The sequence below is a fragment of the Myotis myotis genome, unplaced genomic scaffold (assembly GCF_014108235.1).
Source record: "Myotis myotis isolate mMyoMyo1 unplaced genomic scaffold, mMyoMyo1.p scaffold_m19_p_13, whole genome shotgun sequence".
NCBI lineage: Eukaryota > Metazoa > Chordata > Mammalia > Chiroptera > Vespertilionidae > Myotis > Myotis myotis.
In genome coordinates, this window is record NW_023416317.1 from 47735391 (window position 1) to 47758760 (window position 23370).

The 23370-nt window shown below is 42.5% G+C and overlaps 1 protein-coding gene across 19 annotated transcripts in view; it reads left to right on the top strand.

Moving 5' to 3' along the window:
- Positions 1-22818, top strand: part of ARPP21 (cAMP regulated phosphoprotein 21) — a 144488-nt gene extending 121670 nt beyond the window's left edge. For all 19 annotated transcript variants that reach the window (XM_036332942.1, XM_036332943.1, XM_036332940.1 and 16 more), the window contains 2 exons: positions 20821-20966; positions 22032-22818. In XM_036332942.1, coding sequence (XP_036188835.1) covers positions 20821-20966; positions 22032-22289 — 404 coding nt within the window. In that variant the 3' untranslated portion in view covers positions 22290-22818. The remainder of the gene's footprint in view (positions 1-20820; positions 20967-22031) is intronic.
- The last annotated feature ends 552 nt before the right edge of the window (positions 22819-23370 follow it).

The window sequence follows — 23370 nt, forward strand, 5'->3', positions numbered from 1 at the left end:
CCTCCCAAGAAGCAGAAAAGGCAGTTTGAGGTAGAAACAGTGTGAGAGTAGAGGCATTGCTTAGAAGAGCAGATGCTGCTTTGGCTTGACAAGTGTACCCCTACCGACAAAAATAAAAAGTGTACAACTCTGTGGGGAGTGTGTGTGTGGGGGGTAGGGGGGTACGTAACCCACTCGGAGGAGGTTTCACAATCCAGGTTGCTCAGTGCTTAGATTCGCTATGTTGTCATGGTTAATAGAGCCCATTGCATCCAGGCAAATATCAAAGCAGTTAGAAGCCTTCTCACTTACAGCATCTATTGACTACAAAACACTCATCTGAACTACACTTCCTTTTTGTTATCTCTGGGACTAAAAGCAAACCTATTTTATAGGATGCACTTCTTCCCAGGAGGAGCAACATTCTTGGGCTTTTAAGCTCTTAAAGAAGGATATCTGTGGTCTTTTAAATGTCTAGAAGTTCTCCTTTTCACCTTGGCCTAGGGAAGACTGGCTTGGTTTTACCAATGGGAGTTTCTTAGGGTATATATTAGTCAGATTAGTAAATGGCTCCGCCTTCCTAGTCTTAGAAACTCTTCGATGCTTTTATAGTTGAAGCTGCTATAGTTCTTGGCATGGCAGCCTTTTATCTCCATGACTTAAGGACAAAGCACTCCGATAGCATGTGGTTCTTTTCCCCACAAACAGCATTGGCCACTGGTGGTGAAACAGCCGCTGCCATGTTTTCAGAAGAAAGGGCTGGATGACGCCCAACCTTCAGAAGTGAGAATATATTTGATTAAGAGTGTTCACTGGTGGGCAGTGACTTCGCCAATTTTGGTCATTGCCACCGTTGTTGAGCAATGTTTGAGCTGGTGGAAAGCCTGCAAACTTAAACATCCCATGTTAAAGCCGTCAACAGGAGTCTGCTGACTGTATTCTCGTGCCACAATTCTCCATGGCAGCCTGTCTTTATGTGTCTTTTGTGACAATGGGGAGGATATGCTGTCATATGTAATTTTGGTCCATGGTGGCAGGTTGGTGTGACAGACAGAATTGATGAATCATCAATAAAGACCCACGATTTTCGAAGTAGAGCAGGAGAATGCCTGTCGATATTGGCAAAACATTAAGGTCCTGAGTGGCTGGAGCTGAAGGAATCACCCAGTACTCTCAGTTGTCATCTAAGAAACAGGCCTAGTGAGTTATGTGCTGTGCCCAAAGCTAAAGCATTCATCCTCTGTGTGTGACCCGAAGCTCCATCTGAGACCATTTCCTTTCTCTCCTGTTGGAAATTGTCTGTCCCTCGAAGCTAGAGTCACCCTTGGCCAGCAGGGAAATCAGAAGAGTTGAGGATTACAGTTCTTCCCTGCTTGGCTTTAGATCAGTTTCCCTGGCCTTCTGCACTTGGCTGTCCATTGCCTGTTTTACTCCTGGGCCCCTGGGTTCCACTCTTTAGAAACAAAACGTGTAGGTGAAATTCTAGGTAACATTGGGAGGTAATGCTGTTTTTTCTATCAACATGCATCCAGTAATAACAGTGCATTTACTAAGCATCTGCTGTGTGCAGGCATTGCATCTCCATGGAGGCTATGCAGCAAGCAAAGTGAGAACGGTGAGGCAAAGATACATAACCCAGATGCAGTCTCTTAACGGGACTGTCATCAAGGAGAAGAAAGGTGACTTTTTAAATCATTGCATATACATTAACAGTATATTTTTAAAGGCTTTTGGGACTTTGTACTCTGTTCAGATCAAGAGGACTTTTTTTGGTTTGTTTTTTTTTCCTCCCCAAAGATATAGTTATAGACTGATCTTAATAGATTTTGGGAAAATCCAATTCACATCAGGCAGGGCTCTATTTTTTTTTTTTTTACTTAATATCGGATTTGGTTCAGCTTCAATATTATCTTCTTGGGTAACAAGTGTAGCAGTTCTCTTAAGTCATTGAAGTTCTCATTTTGGTTGCATCTGGTTATTGCACGCAGTCAGAAAGGAACCTGTGATAGATTTGACAAATGTATTTGAAACATTTGGGGGCATCTGTTGAAGGATCTGGTATCAGGACCAGCTATTCTTGGGAGGGAGATAAAAAAGGAGAGAGATTTCAATGGAAAACATCTTGCAGAGCTTATAAAGTGTGTGTTGGCATAATTCCTTCATTATCCTCAATAAAGCACTTCTGTTTGAACTATAGAATGTTACACTCAGAGGAGGTCTGAAACTGGTCCGACTCAGCTTGAGTCCTTAACTATACAGTGACACGGTGATAAGGAAATTCAGGCCCAGGGTAGTTGTCACTAGTTCAGGGTCACACGACGACGTACGAGTCATGAGCTGACCCTTCAGGGTGCCAAGCAATTGCCCAGTGACCAGCATGGCGATCCTTGTCAGAGATGGGGTCTGTTTACTGCAGTCAGAGGCGAGGCAGTGTCCTCCTGGGTGGTCCTCTATTCACATCTCCATTATGCCTTGTTCAAAGCCGACCTGGTTTCTTTCCAGTCCAGTGAATTCACCTCTACAAGATACAATCCTCCCCTCCTTTTATTCCCCTTTATTTGGGGCAATCATCTGGGTGGTGATCACAGATGCCTTAGTTGCAGGAAAAGGAAAGGGCGTTGGATGTGTGAGGACAGCTGCACAGGCTTTGCCTGGGCTGATGCATGGATGTCAGCCTCCCAGAGCAGGGGGCAAGCCGGAGTCGGGTCAGCTGCTCTTCCAGAATCTCACTTCTGTAACGGAGCCTGGCATTATTAAACTGTAATTATTTTTGCCTGCGGCAGTCTGTTCCTCGTAGATATTTTACTTTTTCTTGATGTGAGATAAAAAGGGATTTTGTACTTTATAAAGTGGCTTTCTTAGCCCTATCTTCAGCCCAAGTAGGCACTGAGTTTCTAGTTATTCATGGGACTCAACACGATGTCTTTAAAAATCAGTAAAAAGTACATCATCTCAGGGATAAAGAACATTATTAGAGCATGATGCCTTTTGGGAAAACCATGGTAAGAAAGTACTTTTAAAAAGCAAGTGAATTTCTAACTTCAGATCCTTTTTTTTTTTTAAGTTTTAAATAAAAGCAACTGAGTGCTTCCCATACTACAGGCAGTATGCTTACAGCTTTCTACCACTTAATCCTCCCCAACCCTAGGAGACAGCTGTCAACAATTGTATGCCTTCCCCACTTTACAGGTGATGGGAACAGAGGTGTGACAAGGTGTGGGGGTGAGGGCTAAACTGCTCCAGGGTCCAGAAGGAGTCTAGCTCCCACGGCCGGGTCTTGACAAGACTACACTGCCTCTCATGCCTTGACAATCTGTGCCTACAAAACACAACAGTCATCATCTCTGCTTCCTCCCAAAGAAATGTCTTGGGCGGAGATATTTGCTTCCACGGAGACATCATTCGATGTATAGTCTTGGGAGTTAGATATCGAATAGCAGCTTTCACACCGAGGTAAAGCAGTTGGAATCATCTATTTTTAAACCACTCAACTAGCTGCACCCTTCATCAAGATCTTGTTAATAATGCCAGGCCGCTTAGGAAGTCTTGGTCATGCAATCGCCTCAGAGAAGCTTTCCCCCGGCCCTCACCTACTAACTTTCCTTAATTAAAATTGCATCCTCCAACGGAACAGCTCTGTGTGGTTTTAGTATGTTAATAATGAAACTAATCATTCTGCTCTGCTGCACGCTTGGCTGCATGTATTTCAGCCTGGGCTTCGGGGGCTGGGCGTTCCCTGGCAGCGTCACAGAGGTGTGGTGCCGGCCAAGCCCATGTTTTCATGGAGACGTTCCCCCGACGCCATTTTCATCGAGCACTTTTGTAAGAGGGTGTCTGTCTGCGTGCTGCCTTGGCTGTTAGTTACAAAGCCTCGAGGCTCAGGGTCAGCTGTGATTGTAGCCAAGGTAAAACACCCCACCCTGCAAATGTGCTTACCCATTTAATAAGAGATGGCTGACAATAGTACTAAATGAGAAACAGTTCACTAGTAAATGATAGACTTTATGCAGGGCAGGGTAGATGTAGGTTTACAGTTGTGAGCACGCAAAACAGTTTATTCTCATATTGCTCCTTATTCACTGTTGTGTTATCTTCCATACGAACAACTGTAAACCCACGTTTGCCCCGCCTTGTACTTTGGGATGCCCCTATCAGGCTTCCTTACAATGTTCAATTCACAAAGACGTTTCAAAGGAACATCTTACTTCTGTTGGTAATTTCCCTTGGGTCAGTCAGAGATGCCTGAACTTGTCTAAGTGACATTAAAATACTGGTCATCAATGCAAATGCATTCCTTGTGGATTCTTCAAGCCCCGCCCCCCATCACCACCACTCCTTTACAGCGCTTAGCATCTTGCTGGCGAGTGTACTGAGAATTGTCTGACATCTGAATGAAAAAGAATGAGAATTACTCATCTTTCTGGCTAGATGAGGACTTTTAAATTCGGCCTTTTGTGACTACATTTCTGGAGTTCCTGAAACCAGAAAAATTTTATGCAAAATGTTTTTTTGTGTGTCAGGGAACAATTGACTAGAAGAAGAGTCCAAGCCTTTCATCGTGTTTTCAATGAGACCCATAGACCTCTCTGGTAAATGTCAGTGTCCTTGATCAATACATTCCCCACTGGTGCCTACAGTCTCATTGCCCTGGTCTCCCCGCTTTCGTAGGCTAGTGAGGAAATTAAGCAATTCCCAAAACAGTGGATTTAAGGGTTTCTGGAAGTACCTGCTGTTGCAAACATTAAACTGTCAACTTAAAGAAGATTAATACTTCAAATTATTATAACTACTCCATCCCTCCTCCCTCCCAAGAAAAGGAATTCTGAAGACACTGAGTGGGAGGCTGTGAGTAGGGATTAGAAGAGAGCACACAGTGTCTCAGTCACTCATTTCTTTTGCACTTTTTTGAACGCAATTATCTGTCAAACATATATACTTTCAATTCTAAGCCATACATTGCTTAACACATATGCATAATGGACCATTGGTTAAAGACAGAACAACAAATGTTGCAATGCAATTTATGAGGAACACAAAAAGAGTAAACTTCCTCTAAATTCATCTCAATAAAATCTCCACTGGTTTCCTTAAAAATTATATTTACATATCTATAATAATAAAAGCATAATATGCTAATTAACCAGATGTCCTTCCAGATGAAGCCAGGGCTGCGAGGGAAGTCCGGGTCCTGGGTGCCAGAGGGAAGCCAGTGCCTGCAGCTGGGGAAAGGAAGGCCTACTCTTGCACGAATTTCATGCATCCGGCCTCTAATATATGTATATATACATGTTTATATATACACATCTGTATACATATGCAGATGTTTGTAGTCTGTAAACGTATGCATGTGTGCATATGTGTGTGTACATACATTAATAGGGTGTCCCAAAAGTCACGCAAGATTTGCAATTGAATTGAATTACAAATCTTGCGTGACTTTTGGGACACCCTACAGTATATAATCATTGTACAATTATCACCTGAACTCCTACACATTTGAGTAAAAAGGGAGGGTATTAATTACACTAGAGAAACAGGCATTAACAGTGCAGTTATATATAGGGTGACTGTATGTGTCTATTTGACTCTGTTATTTAAAAAAACAAACTGTTAGAATTGAAGGAGGTAGATTTTAATTTTTATGTTGTGCTGCTGTGGGCAATGTATACTAAGTAAAACTAATGACTAAAAGTAAACAAATATATTCCAAAGTTTAAAAGAAAAAAGTGGTGACATTTGTATCCAATCTGACTGCTTAGGAGGACTTTGCTATCTCTAATCTTCAGTGTGTCTTTCTGTGGATAAGTGCTTGCAGTGAGCAGCCTAAATCCTTTTCTTTATCTCATAAGTTAGGAACAAAACAAAATCATCAAAACCAGCCAGTTACTTTTTAGTGCTTAAAGTATAACACCAAGTTTAAAAGAATTTTAAAAATCGATTATGATACTTTAACATGTCTTTAACTTAAATGTCCATTTATTATTCATTTGGGCCAACATTTCAAAAGATATTTGTTCACAAATCATGATTTTTTTTTTTTACTAACATAGTTGAATAAAAAGCACATGAAAGCCCTAACTGGTTTGGCTCAGTGGATAGAGCGTCAGCCTGCAGACTGAAGGATCCCAGGTTCGATTCCGGTCAAGGGCATGTACCTTGGTTACGGGCACATCCCCAGTAGGGGGTGTGCAGGAGGCAGCTGATCGATGTTTCTCTCTCATCGATGTTTCTAACTCTCTATCCCTCTCCCTTCCTCTCTGTAAAAAATCAATAAAATATATTTTAAAGAAATGAATTTAAAAAGCACATGAAAATTGTGCATTTGTTAAATGGGAAAAAAAGTAAAATTGGTCCGTGTGTGTGTGTGTGTATATATATAATATTAAATATTGCATTTGAAAGAATACTATAATCTAATCAATGTCAACTGAAAATATGCTTTTTCTTAAAAATCACTTTATCATCTAGCACACAAAAAAATAGTGTAAAAGAGATGAGCAGTGTTGCTAAAGTGGAGGTTCTCCATGGCTCTGCAAGGATCTTGGGGTCTCGGTGTGGGAAGCATTGTCATCTCAAGACAGAACATGGGCCTAGAGCGAGCAGCTGGCCTGGGGAAGCAGAGGCGGCGGCTGGTTTGTACCTTCTCTGTGATGTGGTGACAGGAGCCTCTATTTAATAAGTCACCACAAAGGACCGAAAGGTGCCCAGGATGCACTCAGCACCCTCTTGCCCTCAGACAGCTTCTGATGAGGAGAGGGAGCTCTCCCTTCCCTGAGTGCTCTGATCCCCGGCAGCCAATGTAGCCTGTAGCCTGCGGGAGGTGCCAGCAGAGCTTTAATCAGGAGACAAGAGACAGAGGGGAGGTGGCTTTGTTTCTCCTATGGGAACAAAAGGAGGCCTCGGTCTTTGGGATTAAACATGGAGTAGAGCCTCTAACTAAAGAACCTGGCGCCCTGGCTGTCCCAAAGCAGCAGCCTGGAAACCAGCGCTTGGAGTCCAGGCCCACGTGCCTTTCCTAATGATTCCTGCCTGCTTCCAAGTAATTGCTCCCAGGGCACACCAGCTTGCCTTTTGCACTCGCAGCTCTATAGGTGCTTTGGCTGCCTTCACATACAGAACTGCTTCGCTGATTCCACTTCCCACAGAACCCAGGGGCAGAAGAGCACAATCGTGGCATCCAGGTGGACTGCACTTGACCGGGCCTTGGCTCATGGGAATTTGAGGGTGCTGAAGCGTGAATGTGGTCAGCTAGGAGGAGCAGTGCCAAGATTTTTTTTTTGGGGGGGGAGGAAGAGGCAGGTGGAGTCCAACCAGGTATTGTTACAATTCCCAGTTGTTTTTCATTTAGGCTATAATTCTGAAGGGAATGACAATACTGTCATTTATGTAGCACCATTTGATGGAAACAAATGCCAACTGCCATGTAGGAAATGCCAGGTGCTGAAGAATGTGTGAGTCACATTACCCGATATCTACTTGACCTTCACAAGAGCCCTGGGAATTAGAAGTTATTAGCCCCCAGTTAACAGGCAAGCAAAACAACGCTCAAAGATTCGAGATAACTTCCCGCGGTCTCAGAACCGAACCGTGGGCGGGGAGAGCATTCAGTCCCTTCTCTGATTACAGAGCCTGTGATTTTCCCATGAAGCAGCAGAAACTCAGCTTTAACACCAGAACGCTCATTTCAAGTCTCATTGAAATACCCCTTCACACTATTTCATCTTAGGATCGCCGCTTTAAATATTTGAAATATTATGGCTAAAGGTACTAAACTTGAGACTAATTTATGGCAGAGCATTTTCTACACCAAATAAGCTCGGGGAATGCAAGTATCATTGTAGAAATAGACTAGGCCCCCCTTTTATCTTTTTTCATTTCCCCTGAAATAGCCTCTGCCTATTGTTATCCATCCGATCTCAGCCTTCTGGAGATGCAGCCAGCGCAGGAAAATGTCAAGTTCAACAAAATGAGGAGCACTGCTTGAGTTGAATCATAATTCAACTTTTTTATTCTTTGCCCTACAGGATCTTTAAACAGTAGCATTACTTAATAGTACTTCCTACATTATTAGCAATTCCCTACAAACGTTACCATTTCCTCCAAATGGAAAGGCCAGCATCAGGGCAAAGAGTCAAATATTCTGCCCTAATATCTAGTGACATAAAAACTTGAGAGCTAACATTTACTTAATTGCCAAAGCAGTCATGCTAAGTGCACAGCCTGACATATTACCAGGTGTTAAGAAGGATCATTTCTGAAGGGGAAAAAGAACTATAAAACCAAGAGACGGTGCTCTGCTGAAATCATTACCTGACTCTCTTTAAAATCTTCATTGGACTCTGTAGCTTGCAGGAGTGTATTCTTGTAATCACTGAAGGGAAGGGATTTGCTGGTTAGTCTCCATTTGCCTCTCCTGCCACTACATAGCCACTCTCTGTCTTTCTCTCCTGACCACACACACTGCTCTCACAGGTTCCTCTGCCCTGTGCTTGCTTCCAGGGGCAGTGGGGGGGGGGGGGGGGGATGGGGAAGGGGAGTGTTTTTCCTAATGCAAGGTATCAGTGACAAGAGATCAGAGGGCAGAAGGAGCGAGAGATCAGAGTCCCTTCAGCGGTCCCTGGCCGTGGGTGCCCTGGGTTCTCCAGATGGCCCCTTCAGCTCTTACTGAAGGCCTCTGTACACTGGCTCCTCCCCTGAGGCCCTCAGGCCACTGGGAGAAAACCCTTCCCTACTGTTGTTAGGCTCCAGGTGCCTCTCTCTCCTGTTGGTCCCTTAACTTGCCTACTCACCTGGCAACATTCTGTATATTAACATCTCCTCCCATGAATCCTTCCAGTGGGATTCTGCCGCCTGCCAGGACCAGGTGGTGGCAAAGAAACCAGCAGAACACTACTGTAGTGACTTAATTCTGGCGGTCCTGGGCTGTGTGGCCCCAAACAATCTACTCAGTTCCCTGTGCTTCATTTTGTTGCTCTGTAAAATGAGAACAATAACTATTCCCACATCTAAAGGGCTTAGCTGAGTGAGTAGAGTCAGGCACACACAATAGTGAAGAATGGAGAACGCTTGCTTTTCCTGAATGGAGTTAGTGTAAAGGCGGTCTCTACTAACCCACTATATGACCTCCACAGAATGCTGCCTGTTGGTAAATATAACTGCTAATACCTACATCCAAATATGGGGATACAGTTGTGCTGATAGTTTCAAAAGAGATGGTTTGATTCGGGGTTTTTTTGCAACTCATTATAACTTCTTTGAATCTTCAGAACCCTTGTTTTCTTTCTCCCTAATGCCCTACTGTGTGCTACTTTAGAGAAGTCTGTTGATAGCCAGCTAGGTGAGCTCTAGTTCAGGTACACAAAATTCTCCAAGGTCACATTAATGATCTAACAACAGCAGATCTGACAGATGTGTGTCTAGGAAACAAAAATTCCTAGTTGTCCAGTCTGTCCTATTTGGAGAAGCACTACAGTATGAATGCTGACAAAGTGACTAGCAGGGAAGTGGGATTTTGACCCCACATATGAGAAATTCTGTGTGCGATCCTGTGCAAGTCTTCCTTAGCCCTCTACACCCCAGCATCATCACCAGAGCTTGGTGGACCAGGAGGTATTAGAACCATTGTACACTGTCCATTTGAATGACAGCAGCTCAGATGAGGCCAAGAAGAGATTCAGAAAAGCACCGTAGACGAGATGTCTGCTATAGCAGTGAAAGTAGGTGAGGTCCTGGTCTCTTGGTGCTTGCTTTACATTTAGGCCAAAGGAAGGCTGAGGCTCAATCGCAAGAGAGCATAACCAGTGGTTAGCAAAGTCACAGTCATGTCCTGAAAAACACAAGGCTACAAAAATCTGGTTTGTTTGCCCAGATGTCTCACCAAATGCTAACATAAAACTGAGAATGCCAAACATAATGTTTCAGATACATCTTTTCTTCCCTCTCCACTCCATTTTCAGCGTCTTCCCATATTTCTTCCTCCCCTTCTTTTCTGGACCTATGTGTGCCCCATCTCAACAGCAAGAGGTGGGATTAGGAAGAGTGCCGAGCCCTCTTTATTTGCTATTAGAAGGAACTTCTTTTTTTTCCAGAAAGACAAAGAGGGTAAGAGAAAGCAGCTGACCCTGGTCAGCTTTTCCTTGAGGAAAGGATTGTCCCCATCTTACAGATAATGAAAAGGAAGTCAGAGAGGGAGGTGGTCTCCCCCAGAGTGTTTGTCAGATGCCATCACCCACTCGATGAGGGGGAAAGGGGTGGGTTAAACAACAGGAATGCAGGGCAGAAGGTTTGATTGAGCGGCAGGGCCCAGCAGTGATTCTCAAAGTGTGGTCCCCAGACCTGTGGCATCTGAATCACCTGGGAACTTGTCAGAAAGGCAAATTCTTGGGCCCCAACCTGCTGAATCAGAACCTGTGGGGGGTGGAGCCTAGCAACTGGTGTTTTTACTGGACCTCCAAGTGATTCAGGAACAGGCCAATGCTGAGAACCACGGATCCAGGGAAAAGAGCTCCTTTGTGGGGTGGAGGGACAGCGTGGGGGGGAGGAAGCAGGTGACAAGATGATGAGGCAGGATTGAGTGTATTTGCATCATCATTACACTGAAGACATCAATGGAATATCCAGCCCAGAGGGCTCCCTCTGCCTAAAGGTTTAGAAAGCTGGCTGTACCAGGCAGGGGAGCCCCCCTGAGGCCTGGAAGGGAACCTCAGGCACAAAGGCTAAGACTCTCTTAAGATGCTCACACTCCATTTGGGTGCTTATAAAGCTTTAACTATGATGAAGTGTGAGTAGTCCCCTTAAATGCCGTGGGTTGAAGGGAAAAGTTAACAAGTGAATGATCTGGATCATTTCTCTTCCTACCCTGGAGCAGGCTATTAAAAAAAATAATAAAACTGCTCTGTCACCATGGAGACAGCCTGCCCTAGAGGGATGATTGAAAGAGTCTTCAGGACGGACCATTTGTCCTTCAATTTTATTTTCACTTTAATTATTGTGAAATCGGATTTAAGTGTTGACCATAGCCTCCAATTCCAGCCAGCTGAAAAGATAAGCACATTTTTGTATTTGTGTGCACAAGCTAGAAGACTTCTGATTGTTGTCTCGATCAAGATAAAAACCATGAATTTAAATAACAATTTCCCACATGGTGAGATACAAGATATTTCTTATTGCTATTACTAAGAATAATCAGGAGTTGATTATGTAAATTAACAGGAAGTACCTCTCCATTGCTGTTTGGAGTTGTGACATCATGGGGTACCCAGAAGGGCTTTCCTTTGAGGCCTTTGTTGGAATATTGATGAAGAGACAGGATAATAGGGAATTGGAAGTCATGTTCCCCAAACTCCATAATGAAAACTTTACAAAATCTCATTGGAAAACTTTGGTTATAGGTAGCATACATAAATTCATACCAAGCTCATAAATATATTGGCTCCAAGATCAGCTATGTCTTCATGTCTTCCACATCTGTACCTCTGAGACCAGCTGTTTGCCTAATTCTGTGAGCTCCAAAATTCTTTTGCTTATGTGTTTACCGATCTTCTCCATTTACTGTCCCCTCTTGTATGTATGGCCCAGGCACTGGCACTACCATCAACTCTCTCACCAAATGAGAACCTAGGGATTTGTTCTTGGGTTTTCCCTTCTTTCATACCCTCCCTGCAGCTCAGAGGTGACAGTTTCAGACAGTTCACGTGCTAAGTATCTCTCTAATGTGTTCCTTCTCTCCATCTCTACCATTTTGCCTTAGTTCATGTCTTCACTGACTGTACCCTAGATTGTTGCCATGCCCCTCTTAGTTCCCTACCTCTACTTATGCAATCACCAAGTGACTCCTGAAGAAACTTTATGAAGTGGTTGTTCTTTTATTGTTCTGCTTATAAACCTTACATGGCACTCTTAATCTTTCAACACTCATTTCCAATTTTATAAATGGCTTTCAAGGCCCTAGGATTTGAGTCCAGCTTCCTTTTTCTCTTCCTGTATTCCTCTCCCCATTTCTAATCTGCTGCCACCTCTAAATACTTAGACACCTTGACCATATTTTTCACATCTCTGGGTTACTCACAGGCTAGTCCTTATGTTTATACCTGCTTTATTTTGATTATTCCCATTTCATCCCACCCCATTAGCAAACACCTGCTCGCCTTCTAATACTACATTCAAACAATCTCCTGGAAACCTTCTATCACATGCATCCCGTTTCTGATTTACACCAAAAGTGGTCCATGCGTCTGAAACGTGTTCCCTTTCTAATGACATCCAGTGTACTATAGATTTCTATGCCTGTCTCCACTGATGGCACAAGCTCTGAGTAACTTACAGTCATTCTTACACCAGTGGTCAAAAAACAAATAGTAAACAAGACTTGAAGAAAAAAAGGATAAAAGAAACAAAATGTAAGTGAACTGAAAGTTTATCTGACACTGAATTTAGTCAGTGGTATGCCAGAGCTCTCTTATTCAGGTTCACAGAGCAGGCGAGGCAGGGGGTGGCGGGGGGAGAGGGAGGCCAGGAATTTTTCCAGCTGATTAAGCTATATGTATCTTGAAATTGGCCATGGTGGAAATATTTACACCAGGAGAATTATCAAGAACTACAATCAGGGTTTTTGTTGATCAGAAAGTTCAGTTTTATAGCAGATGACTGATAGTCATGATTATGGTACAGTCAATTCATCCAAGCTCTTGTCCATCAAACATGTGACACACTAAAACTTCTAGATGCCAGTTGCTGACAGTTCACATCCCAAATGTCTCTTCTCTCCATTCCTACCACAACTGCCTTACTTCAGGTCTTCACTGTCTCTGCCCTGAATTATGGCCTTCCAGTAGATTCCACCATGAGACAGTATTCTTGTTTAAACCCACCACTAGAATGATCTTTGGGTAAGAAGCCTGCCAGTCTGAAATTAAGATAGATACCTTGGACTACTTGGGAAAAATAATGTACACTATTTTTTCTATTAGGAGGACACTGCACTTTTAGCCCACTATTTGTTGCCTATGAGGTCATTTTTCCTGTTATAGTGATAAGTAGATTTCTACAGATTGAATCTGTGCCCATAGCACTTATTTTCAACAATAGTGGGCCGGGGCTAGGTTACACCCTGTAGCCATCTGACGGTGACAGTAATTTGATCACAGTGGTGTTGACCCCATGACTTGTGACCTCATGATTATCCCATTCTATCCAACTGATCAAAAGCAATTCGTCAATGAAAATACCCACCAGGGGGGATGTTACTGAGGGGGGCAGTTATTAGAGCCATCTCTGTCCTGACGCCTTATGTTGCCTCAGCAGCAGTTTGCTGCCACCCAGCCTGGTTCTAAGCATGCCCATAATGAACCCTGGTAAAGGGGCAAGAATACGATGCGAGAATTCACGTTTCCTTCTAAGCCACGCAGCCTCATTAAGAAACGAAAACATTTGTGTGCCTTCGTGCAGCTTTTCTCCCTCTGGGTCGCTGAAGCTCGCTGGCTGTCAGCACAGCACCACGGGCCCGAAAAGTTCAGAGAATCACTTCAATAATATGACAGCCTCTCCCATTTAAAATGGAATTCAATGCTGGCTTCCCTCAGAGGCATTCATTGAAATTCCGTGCATGACCCATTCCTCTAGTCATTTAACAATGTCTCTCATGTTTGCCCTGATTTAAAAAAAAAAAAGAAAGAAAACCAGCTTTGTAGTTGCGATAACATGGATCAGGACGGTGTAATTGCGGTGAAGAGGCCCCCAAGCTTGCAGTAATAGGATGGTTCATCTGATGTGTGTTGCCATTAGAAAATGACCCATGCATGCGCGGATATTCTCAGGGGACAGTAAAGAGGCTTTTAAGGAGTACACTCTGTGCAGTATGAAAGCTAATGAGCAGAAGAGCACGTACGAAGGAAACGACTGCTTCAGGAGGCCTGGTTCCACTCATGGCCCATCCCAGCTCTCCTCAAATTCATTAGGATGGACTGGTCGTCCCTGGGACACGGGCTGCATTACCCTGTTCCCCACAAACCTCCCTGCAGGTCATTCTGCATCTATGCCTGAGAAACTAAAACCACTGAATAAATGGTGAGCCAAAGAAAGGAGAGATGCAGTGAGTGTCCATAAATAAGGGGAAGGCGACATTGACACAAAGACAAAGGAAGTCATGATAGGTCTTAATGGGGGGAAGCGCAATTTCTTGTCCTCCTCTTTTTGAATTCTTAGGACTATTTCATGCTATTTTACTTTGTACCTAAGAACAGAATAGTACCTGATTATGATTTCCAGGCTAGGTATTTTTATCCAATATCTTAATTTTTGGATATGTTTGAAGATTAACAAAGGCTTCCAGTTAATCTATAGTACTTTCTCATTTTAAAACTCCTAATTAGAGTTTGTGGTTTCATACATTGGGAGGTTGGCATAGGCAGCGGTTCTCAACCTATGGGTCGCGACCCCTTTGGGGGTCGAACAACCCTTTCACAGGGGTCGCCTAAATACATCCTGCGTATCAGATATTTACATTACGATTCATAACAGTAGCAACATTACAGTTATGAAGTAGCAACGAAAATAATTTTATGGTTGGGGATCACCACAACATGAGGAACTGTATTAAAGGGTCGCGGCATTAGGAAGGTTGAGAATCACTGGCATAGAGAATGCTTCAAAAGATTCATTCCTTGCTTCTCAGGGCTGGCCCCCCTTGGCCTACACTGTCACACCTGTTTTTGGTTTTTTTTTACATTGGACTTGTATTAGAGTAGGACAGCTCTGCAAAGACCAATGAAATCAGGTGCCTTCCTTAGTGCCCAAGGACCCCTGGTTCAGGAAACCACATGGATACCATGATTATCATGCTGCATCTCTCTTCTCCCCTCCCAAGCCATCTAGAGCACCGAAGTGCCATAGGCAGATGAAGCTAGAAAGGACTTCCTTTCTGAGAGACAGTGCCCTAGTAACGAAGTAAACCTTGGGAACAAATCCATGGTGTTCACAGCATTACAAAGCATCATGACAGTGGTCTATAATCTCCCAAAGTACAGCCTACGTGGCCTGGGGGATCTTGATTTCTCCGGGCCTTCATCTGACATACTACTTAGATTATTCTGCAGTCTCTGTTTATCTTTTTTCTCTTACCTATTTTTATCATTCAAAATATGAATACTATTTTTGTTTCCAAAGGTCAAGAGACTGTCCTCAGGACAACCAGTTGCCTAGAATAGTCAAATGACCAAATTGATCTTACATTTCATGTGGAAATAAATTATTTTTACCTTATATTTTAATATCATGTTGATAAAGCAATTCAGAGGAAATATACAGTGAGGAGAGACTGTGAGGAGAGCCATTAATTGAAAAGGTCCTAGAAATTGAAAGCTATAGAATCGGCTGATTAGAAACTAATGAGGTAAATGAGAGGACTAGAGTCCACTTGACTAACCCTACCCCACTCTAGCCCAGTTGTGTGTCTGGTGCCCCATTATTTGAGTGACAAATTTTAACACTGTTATTGAGAGGTTTGGGTTGATTTCAATTATGCTTTGCCTTTGATTTTCTTTCTTGGATACTAGCAAGATCTTGTTCAGCGAAGTGTAGATCATAACTCTTGTCCACTTTCCTCAATTGTTTTAACTACTGAGAAAACAATTAACACAGTAAATGGCCATTGAGCATCTGCCACGTTAAAGGGGGTATGTTAAGGTATGAAAGTTGGAAGGATGTATAAGAAATAGTACTACCATCTAATGAGGAAAAGCAAGGATGCCAAAGTCAGAAAACTACAACTTATAGTCCAGCTTTCTCTCCTCGTAGCTGCGTGACCTCTGACAAGTTCCTACATCTCTCTAAATCACAGTTTTGTTTTGTTTTATAAAAGGTTAGTACCAGTGACCGCCTCTCAGGATTGTTGTGACAATACGGGAAAAGCTCTTCATTCACTGTTTGGATTAGAGTAAGTGATCACTGAGTAGAGCTGGTTAGCTAGTTTATAACAGAAAGGCTTCAAAGGAGATGAAAGTGTAGAGGAACTGATAGAATTCAAGGAACACACTAGGCAGATATTGGAAAGTGGCGCAATGCGGGAACTATAAAAAGTCAGCAAAGGGAGAGACAGGCCTGGAAAAGCATTTTTCTTCTTCGTATTGTTCCCCAGCTAGGTCACGGCTGAGCTCCTGCAACCCCATCACAAAATTATGTGCAAACAGCAGAGATTGGATTCAGAATCCAAGAGCTAGCTCATTTCTTAGGGACTTGGAGAAACATTTGTATTTTGACTCTCCCAAGATCAGTGATTTTTATATTAGCAGGTTATTAATTTCAGTCATTTGCAAAGACCTTCTACCATAGTAAGAAGATGTCACTTAATAAACACAACATGAAAACTACCCTGCTTGGGCGGGTTGGGGAGGTGATGAGGACTGCCTCGCTTCTCAGTTCATTTGTTCTGTAGATATTTGTCCTCTTTACACCCTTTCCCCATCTTCAACCTCCAAAACCAGCAGCCAGGGAAACAAAAACCTGAAAGTACCGGTTACTACGTTGTCATTTTCATTCATTTTCAAAATGTTGGATCTGTAACAAAGTATTCAAATAAAGTACGAGCTTAAATAATGTCGATCGTAATCATGCCAATTTATAATCCCCAATCAATTTACATTCCTTGACAGAATATTAATGAGTTATACTCAAACTACAAATAATATTCAATGACGGTTGTATTGTAGTAGAAACACTATTACATATTCAGATTTATGAGACCCAGGCATTTTAAATTTTGTAACTCCTCCATCTTAGGGGGATGCATTCTTCTACTTGCTAGGAGGCATTTGTCCACTCCTAACCTTTTTACCGCCAGAAAATAAAGGAGGCATGTGACTTGAAAATTGAATTAATCTTGACTGAAAGAAATAATAAAAATCACTAATGTCTTCATGGTCTCCATAGCACGCCTACAGGGCAGATACTGGTGGTGTTTCTGTTTCCCAAGATGTATTATATCTTGCTAATCCTCAATAAATATGAAAAACTGATCATTTCACAGCTGAGAATTGACAAACCGGAACACATTTCTCATTTGAATAGACGAGATAAGCAGGTTGCCACCGACGCTGCCATCTCTGCCTGCGGGGGTGCTGTGTCCCAGGCAGACGCTGTCAGTTCATTCTTAGGTCACTGCTATCGCATTTCTATTTGTCTGTTTCTGGACCAGAGCTCAGATTCACATTCCACACGGCCTCCTTCCTGTCTGAAGGACCACGCTGCTACCTACCTGCTGTAACATAATTTACAGAAATGGGACCTCCAATTAAACCATTCCAGGTGTAAATCTCTTGCCCGGAGAGCAAATTGAGTAACGAATGAGATTCATGAATATAAATTGGGCTTTCTTTATACTTAAGTTTTCATTTCAAAATTGTAGAGCTTCATTCGCTCCCCACATAAATCTTTATTTGCCTTAAGTGTGTTTACTGTGGGAAGGCCAGCGCAGAGCTGGTAGCCCATTGCTATGCATAGCTGAATATTAAAGTGCACAAATCATCAGACGGAGGGGGCCCTGGGAGGGAGTCATGCAGCCTCGGCGTCTGGTCTGGGCTCTCGGCAAAGATGAATCGCGCTCCCACGGACTCTGCCCCTTTACTGGGAAGCGGCCACGCCACACCACCTCCTCGCTCTTTTCTCTCCTTGAATATTATCTGATGTGTGCCTTCCAGAACATTCTGTTTACTGAATGTCATCACATCTCTATTATCATAAGACTTATTTTCTCTTCACCTCAATTTGGGCTTAAAGCTGGTATAATGGTGACTCTCTCCTAGGTGACCTCTATTCAGTTTTGAACAAACTCGGTGAAAGGATGGGAGGAGTCACCAAGCAAATAAATAATAGAAGCAACTCCCCCTTCCCTCCCCCCACACACCTCTCCTGGCCTCCTCTCTCCCCTGCTGTCCTCTCCTCTTTTTGTCTACATGATAGCTGTGGGTATTCTGCCAAAGGCCCACTGAGGCCAGCTGGCCTTTCACCATATGACCAAATGCAAGTCAAAAATGTAGGACATTTCTCTAATTTTCAACCTGTACTTTGACTCTTCATCTGGAAATAAGGCTTTATTATATTTACCATCACAGGGACTTCAGAATGGGTTCACACTGCCTACCCTTTGCTATAGAACTAGATGGCCAGGAAGACTGTTGGGCCTAAGTTTTCCACCACCATACCCAGTTATTGTCTCTTTATTTCACAATTATTGTTACAATGAATTTGGTGTGGCTAACCTTTTTACCTCCAGAAAAATAAATGGTGTGTGGCTAGGAGAAATGTAAAAACGAAATAGTAAAACAGCAATAGACTTTTTAGAGTCAACAGATATATGAATTAGAGTGGAAGACCTAGACAATGGGAAATAATAGAAGACTTTTTTATGGGCAATTAATATTAAAAAAAATTTCTCCCAAGTGTCTCTGCGTATGAGGCATTCTGGGAGGTAGTGAGGACTGTGACATGGGCTTAGTCACATTTCTTGTTTCCTAGTCTGATGGTTTTCCCCTGCTGTATAAACTGTAAACGATTTTAGCTGATGTTCCTAGTCTAACCCGCAGAGCATATTAAAGGAAGGCCGTCACTGTGTGCTGTGGGTACAGTGTGGCTGGTGGGGGGGAGGTCACCACTCTTAATTGTATTCTTAATAGGTGGTGACTTAATAAAACTTCAAAATCACTCATTAAAACTGTGAAAATGAAGGCGAGGAATAGGAACGTAAAACAATGGGACATGTAGAGAAAGTCAAAAGGTGACTTTCTAGATTACATACTTGCTCCACCCACTGCATGCGGGCACAGGCAGGCCTCTCAAGCTTGCTGTCTCTGGTAGTCCAGACTGACTACTCCTTGTGTCATCTCTTTGATGAATATAGCTGACGACCTAACTCAGTGGCTCTTGGCAATCCATGTTTCCACACTATTTCTAAAATGGACAAAGATACTTTTTTTGTATGGCCAAGGGTAGGAAAATATTATCCTCCATAAAGACTATACTATAATTTTATCCTTCTTCACTTTCCTCAATATATGGTAAAACTCTCACATGCACTCAAAATATAGATTATTTATTAATAATGCATATTGATTAGGAATGTTTTTACCTTTTGTTCCAATTTTTGAAATCTAGTTGTAAGACTTACTTTAATGTTTATGTTGAGGAAATATAAGATCTTAAAGATTTTTCCCTCAGAGAATTGTATTAAGAAAGCAGCTGCAGTAGGAATGCAGACTGGTGCAGCTGCTATGGAAAACAGTATGGAGTTTCCACAAAAAAGTTAAATATGGAACTGCTAGTTGACCCAGAGACCCAACTGCTGGGAATATATCCTAAGAAATCCAAAATACCAACCAGAAAGAATATATGCACCCATATGTTCATAGCAGTGCAATTTCTAATAGCTAAGATCTGGAAACAGCCCAAGTGCCCATCAGTAGATGAGTAGATAAAGCTGTGGTACATTTATGCCACGGAATACTATGCAGCTGTAAAAAAGAATGATTGCTTACCCTTTAAGACAGCATGAAAGGACCAGGAGAGTATTATGCTAAGAACACTATTAAGCAAAATAAGCCAATCAGAGAAAGAAAAGTTTCATATGATCTCACTCATATGTGGAATCTAATGAACAAAATGAACTGATGAGCAAAATAGATCCAGAGTCAGACTGATGAATCTCAGGGGGAAGTCAGGGGTGCGTGGGTGGGTGGGTGGATAGAGATTAACCAAAGAACTTGTATACATATATGCATAACCCATGGACACAGACAATAGTGTGGTGAAAGCCTGGGGGTTGAGGAGATGGGTGTGGAGTGGAGGAGGTAAATGGGGGATAAAGGGGTGCAACTGTAATACTTTCAACAATAAAGATTAAAAAGAGAGAGAGAAACTGCACTGATTCCTAGGTACTCAGTGCATTTAATAACTCGGGCTCTGGAAGGACCTTGTTGACAGCAGGAAGCAAATTTGTTTCATTTCTCTGCCACCATAACATTTCACCTAAATCGTCACTTTTCCCCAACATGTACAAGAACAGTTCACAGTCTTCCTTTAAGAATACTTAAACTACTTCTCTACTTCTTTTGTGGTGATTAAAATAATTAGAACACATAAATGCTGGCCCACCAAAAGAAAAGAAACTCAATTACCCACCTAGAAGGACACAAACATAAAATTTTTACATGTTGCCTTCTGGATCATCTGTTACATGTACATGGTCACATATTGGAGTGTTTTACCAGAACGTTCTCACAGAACAAAAACATGCAGTTCCTTTCATTTGCTATTGTGGTCTTTTGTCTAAGGAAAAGGACATCGAACCAGTCAGGGAATCGTTTTGTTCATGATGACACAGAAAGTAGAATGCATGTTTGGTGCCCTCAGGGTGACATGAGGTTATGCAGAAAGGTGAAAAAGTAAAGAGTGTGCCAATTTAATTAGAAAAGAACATGATAATCTGTGAATTCTATAAATATCATCAAAACCAAAGCAAAAGACATGTAGGAAAAATATAAATTATATCTGTCAACTGATGTCAATAGAGGTGCCTGTGTTTGTCATGAATTTACCATTGGCACAACATGCTCATTGGATTATTCTGCATAAAGATGGAAATACCAGTCAATTTTGGAGAGCCATACTCTTGTCTCCTCTTAGAACCCCCACCCAAAAAAAGCATTCTTACAAAGCAAGCATTTGGATAACACTTTCCCAATGTGGAGATTGAGATGTCTGAAGGTTGGCTTGTAAACAAATGCTTTCACCCCACCAAATATCACTTGTGTTTTTCCTGGCACAACCAGTTCAAAAGGTGGTTTTCCTTTGCAGGTTACCAGCCCGTCTTGTCTGGTCAACAGGGGTTCCAAGGCCTGATGGGAGTGCAGCAGGCTCAGAATCAGAGCGTCATGAGCAACCAACCAGGAACTCCGGTGCAAAGTGTGATGGTCTCCTACCCAACAATGTCTTCTTATCAGGTGCACATCAGTAGGGTTATAACATAGCACTGGCCAAACAACAGGCTGTGGGTACACCCCATGCTGGGTGGGTGCTAGGCACAGCCACTATTCATGGTTGACTTTGAGTCAAGGTTATAACAGACGAATAGAACATAGGAAATGCTTGCTTCTATAATTACTGTGGCATGTGCCTGCCTTGCCAGTGTGGTTCCACATAAACTTTCTATTCATGCAAGAAAAGTCTTTAGTCCAAAGTTCTATTGATGAAGACCTTTGGGCATTCTATAGAAATGTTGCTTATTGAGAGAAAGCCCTCAAATTACCATTCATTTTTTTACATACTCCCCCAAAACTTCATTTTACCACAATTATAAGTTATGAGATTTTAAAATGGCATCTCAGATTCATTCAAAGGACATTTATGGAGCCTAACAACCGCATTTTCCATAGTGTTATGCACTCTAGAAGAGGAAGTGAAGGGTAGTAAAATGCTTTCATCATTGTGTTTAGCTGCACCAAGTAACCAGGTACTTCTGGCCCTGAAGAATCTATCCTCAGCCCTCCTGCCCTGACAGTCCTTACTCACACTGTGCCAATGTCTACCTCCAGCTCCATGTTAGATGTTCTTTAAAGCTGAGAGGGACTTAGGTGCCTGGGACAAAAGCCCCTCTTGCTCCAGTTGGCTCTAGGCCACTTTGTTTGCATAAAACCAGAACAGGAGCATGGCTTTCCCAACAGAGAAATCCAGAATGGAGGTCCAGAGTGCTGTTCCAGGATGGTAACAAGAGCGGACAGAAGCTCAGAACTAACCGCTCTGCACGTTTTCTGCATGCCAGACATGTACCAAGCATCGTACATCATCCTTGCAATCCCCTAGGAGGCACTTGAAGTACCTGACATTATGCAAATGGTCTAGGAAATCAGAGAGTTTAAGTGACTTGTCCAATGTGAAACAGCAAATAAAAGATAGAGCTGAGATTCGTGAACCCAAAAACTTGACTATTTTTCACGACATCACAGTATCTCGTGGCACACCCCAAAATAACCTCTTCAGGAACAGTTCTCTCTTGTGTCTTTCTGCAGGTGCCAATGACCCAGGGTTCTCAAGGACTGCCCCAGCAGTCATACCAACAGCCAATCATGCTACCTAACCAGACAGGTCAAGGGTCACTCCCAGCCACTGGAATGCCTGTTTACTGTAACGTCACACCGCCGACCCCTCAGAACAACCTTCGGCTGATTGGCCCACACTGTCCCTCCAGCACTGTCCCCGTGATGTCAGCTAGCTGCAGGACAAACTGTGCAAGTATGAGCAATGCCGGCTGGCAGGTCAAATTCTGAGCGCTCTGGCTGTGGTATGTTTCTTCAGATATTACTCATGCCTTTATGGGAAGAGGAGCAAAAATGGGAAAACTGGCTGAGGACTTAACTATTCACTCAACACTCAAATGATTGCTGCTGGTATTCTGTAAAAAAACAAAGACTAATACACACATTAGCTGGTTAATGGTGCATATTTCTGTCATGTCTGCTAGGTATGCCTTTTATAGCTTAGCTAGTGACATGAATTCATCAAGGTAAGATTTTCTCCTACCACTGAATACCACTGTGTAGACCATAATATCCCTAATTTGGATTATTAGTTTTGTACTTTGTGTTGAGTTTGTGATGCTAAAAGTATTTAAAAATTATATACTGAACTCATATTGTACCAAAGCTGTAATGGAAAAGCAAAGAATCGATGACTGGAAGGAATAATTTATATACACTATAGAGTTTTCTTTTTTTAATGGATATATACTGTATTGTAGTGTTCAATCAAAAATAAAACTATTTGACCTTATGGAGGAAGGTCATGTTTTTACCACCAGTTTGGTTCACTCTCTCTTCCAATATGTGTTTGCTTATATGTCACTGGTTTCCCCTTTGAGCTCTATTTCATGAATAAGGCACGGAACAGATGTTCCAGGGGTTTGTAAGTGAACTGGAATCACATTGTAGGCAAACACTTAGCCAACTGCAATCCCTTGTCCTCATACGACAGGGGTCCCAGTAGTGAGATGGCATCTATTCATCCATTTGTTGACTTCACATTTTTGAAATATATACCTTGGTTTTAGTATTAGGCCTATTGAATACATGTAGCTATTCTTCCCCAGTCAGGAAAACCTGAGTGTCTTGGTAACAGCAGTCCTATATCAAACCCTGTTTTACCTTCATTCAAGTTCCATCTACCTGGAAAACAAGATTTCTTCTCTTAAGGGAAAATTAGAAGGGGGGTGCTCTAATTCCATTGATTACATTGGGTCATACAATGTCATGTGCCACTCGTATTTGACTCAGAGGCTAATGTTTGTCCCAGTAACTGAATAAGGTAAAATATAGCAATCATTTAGTCACAAAGATTCAGAACATTGGCAAA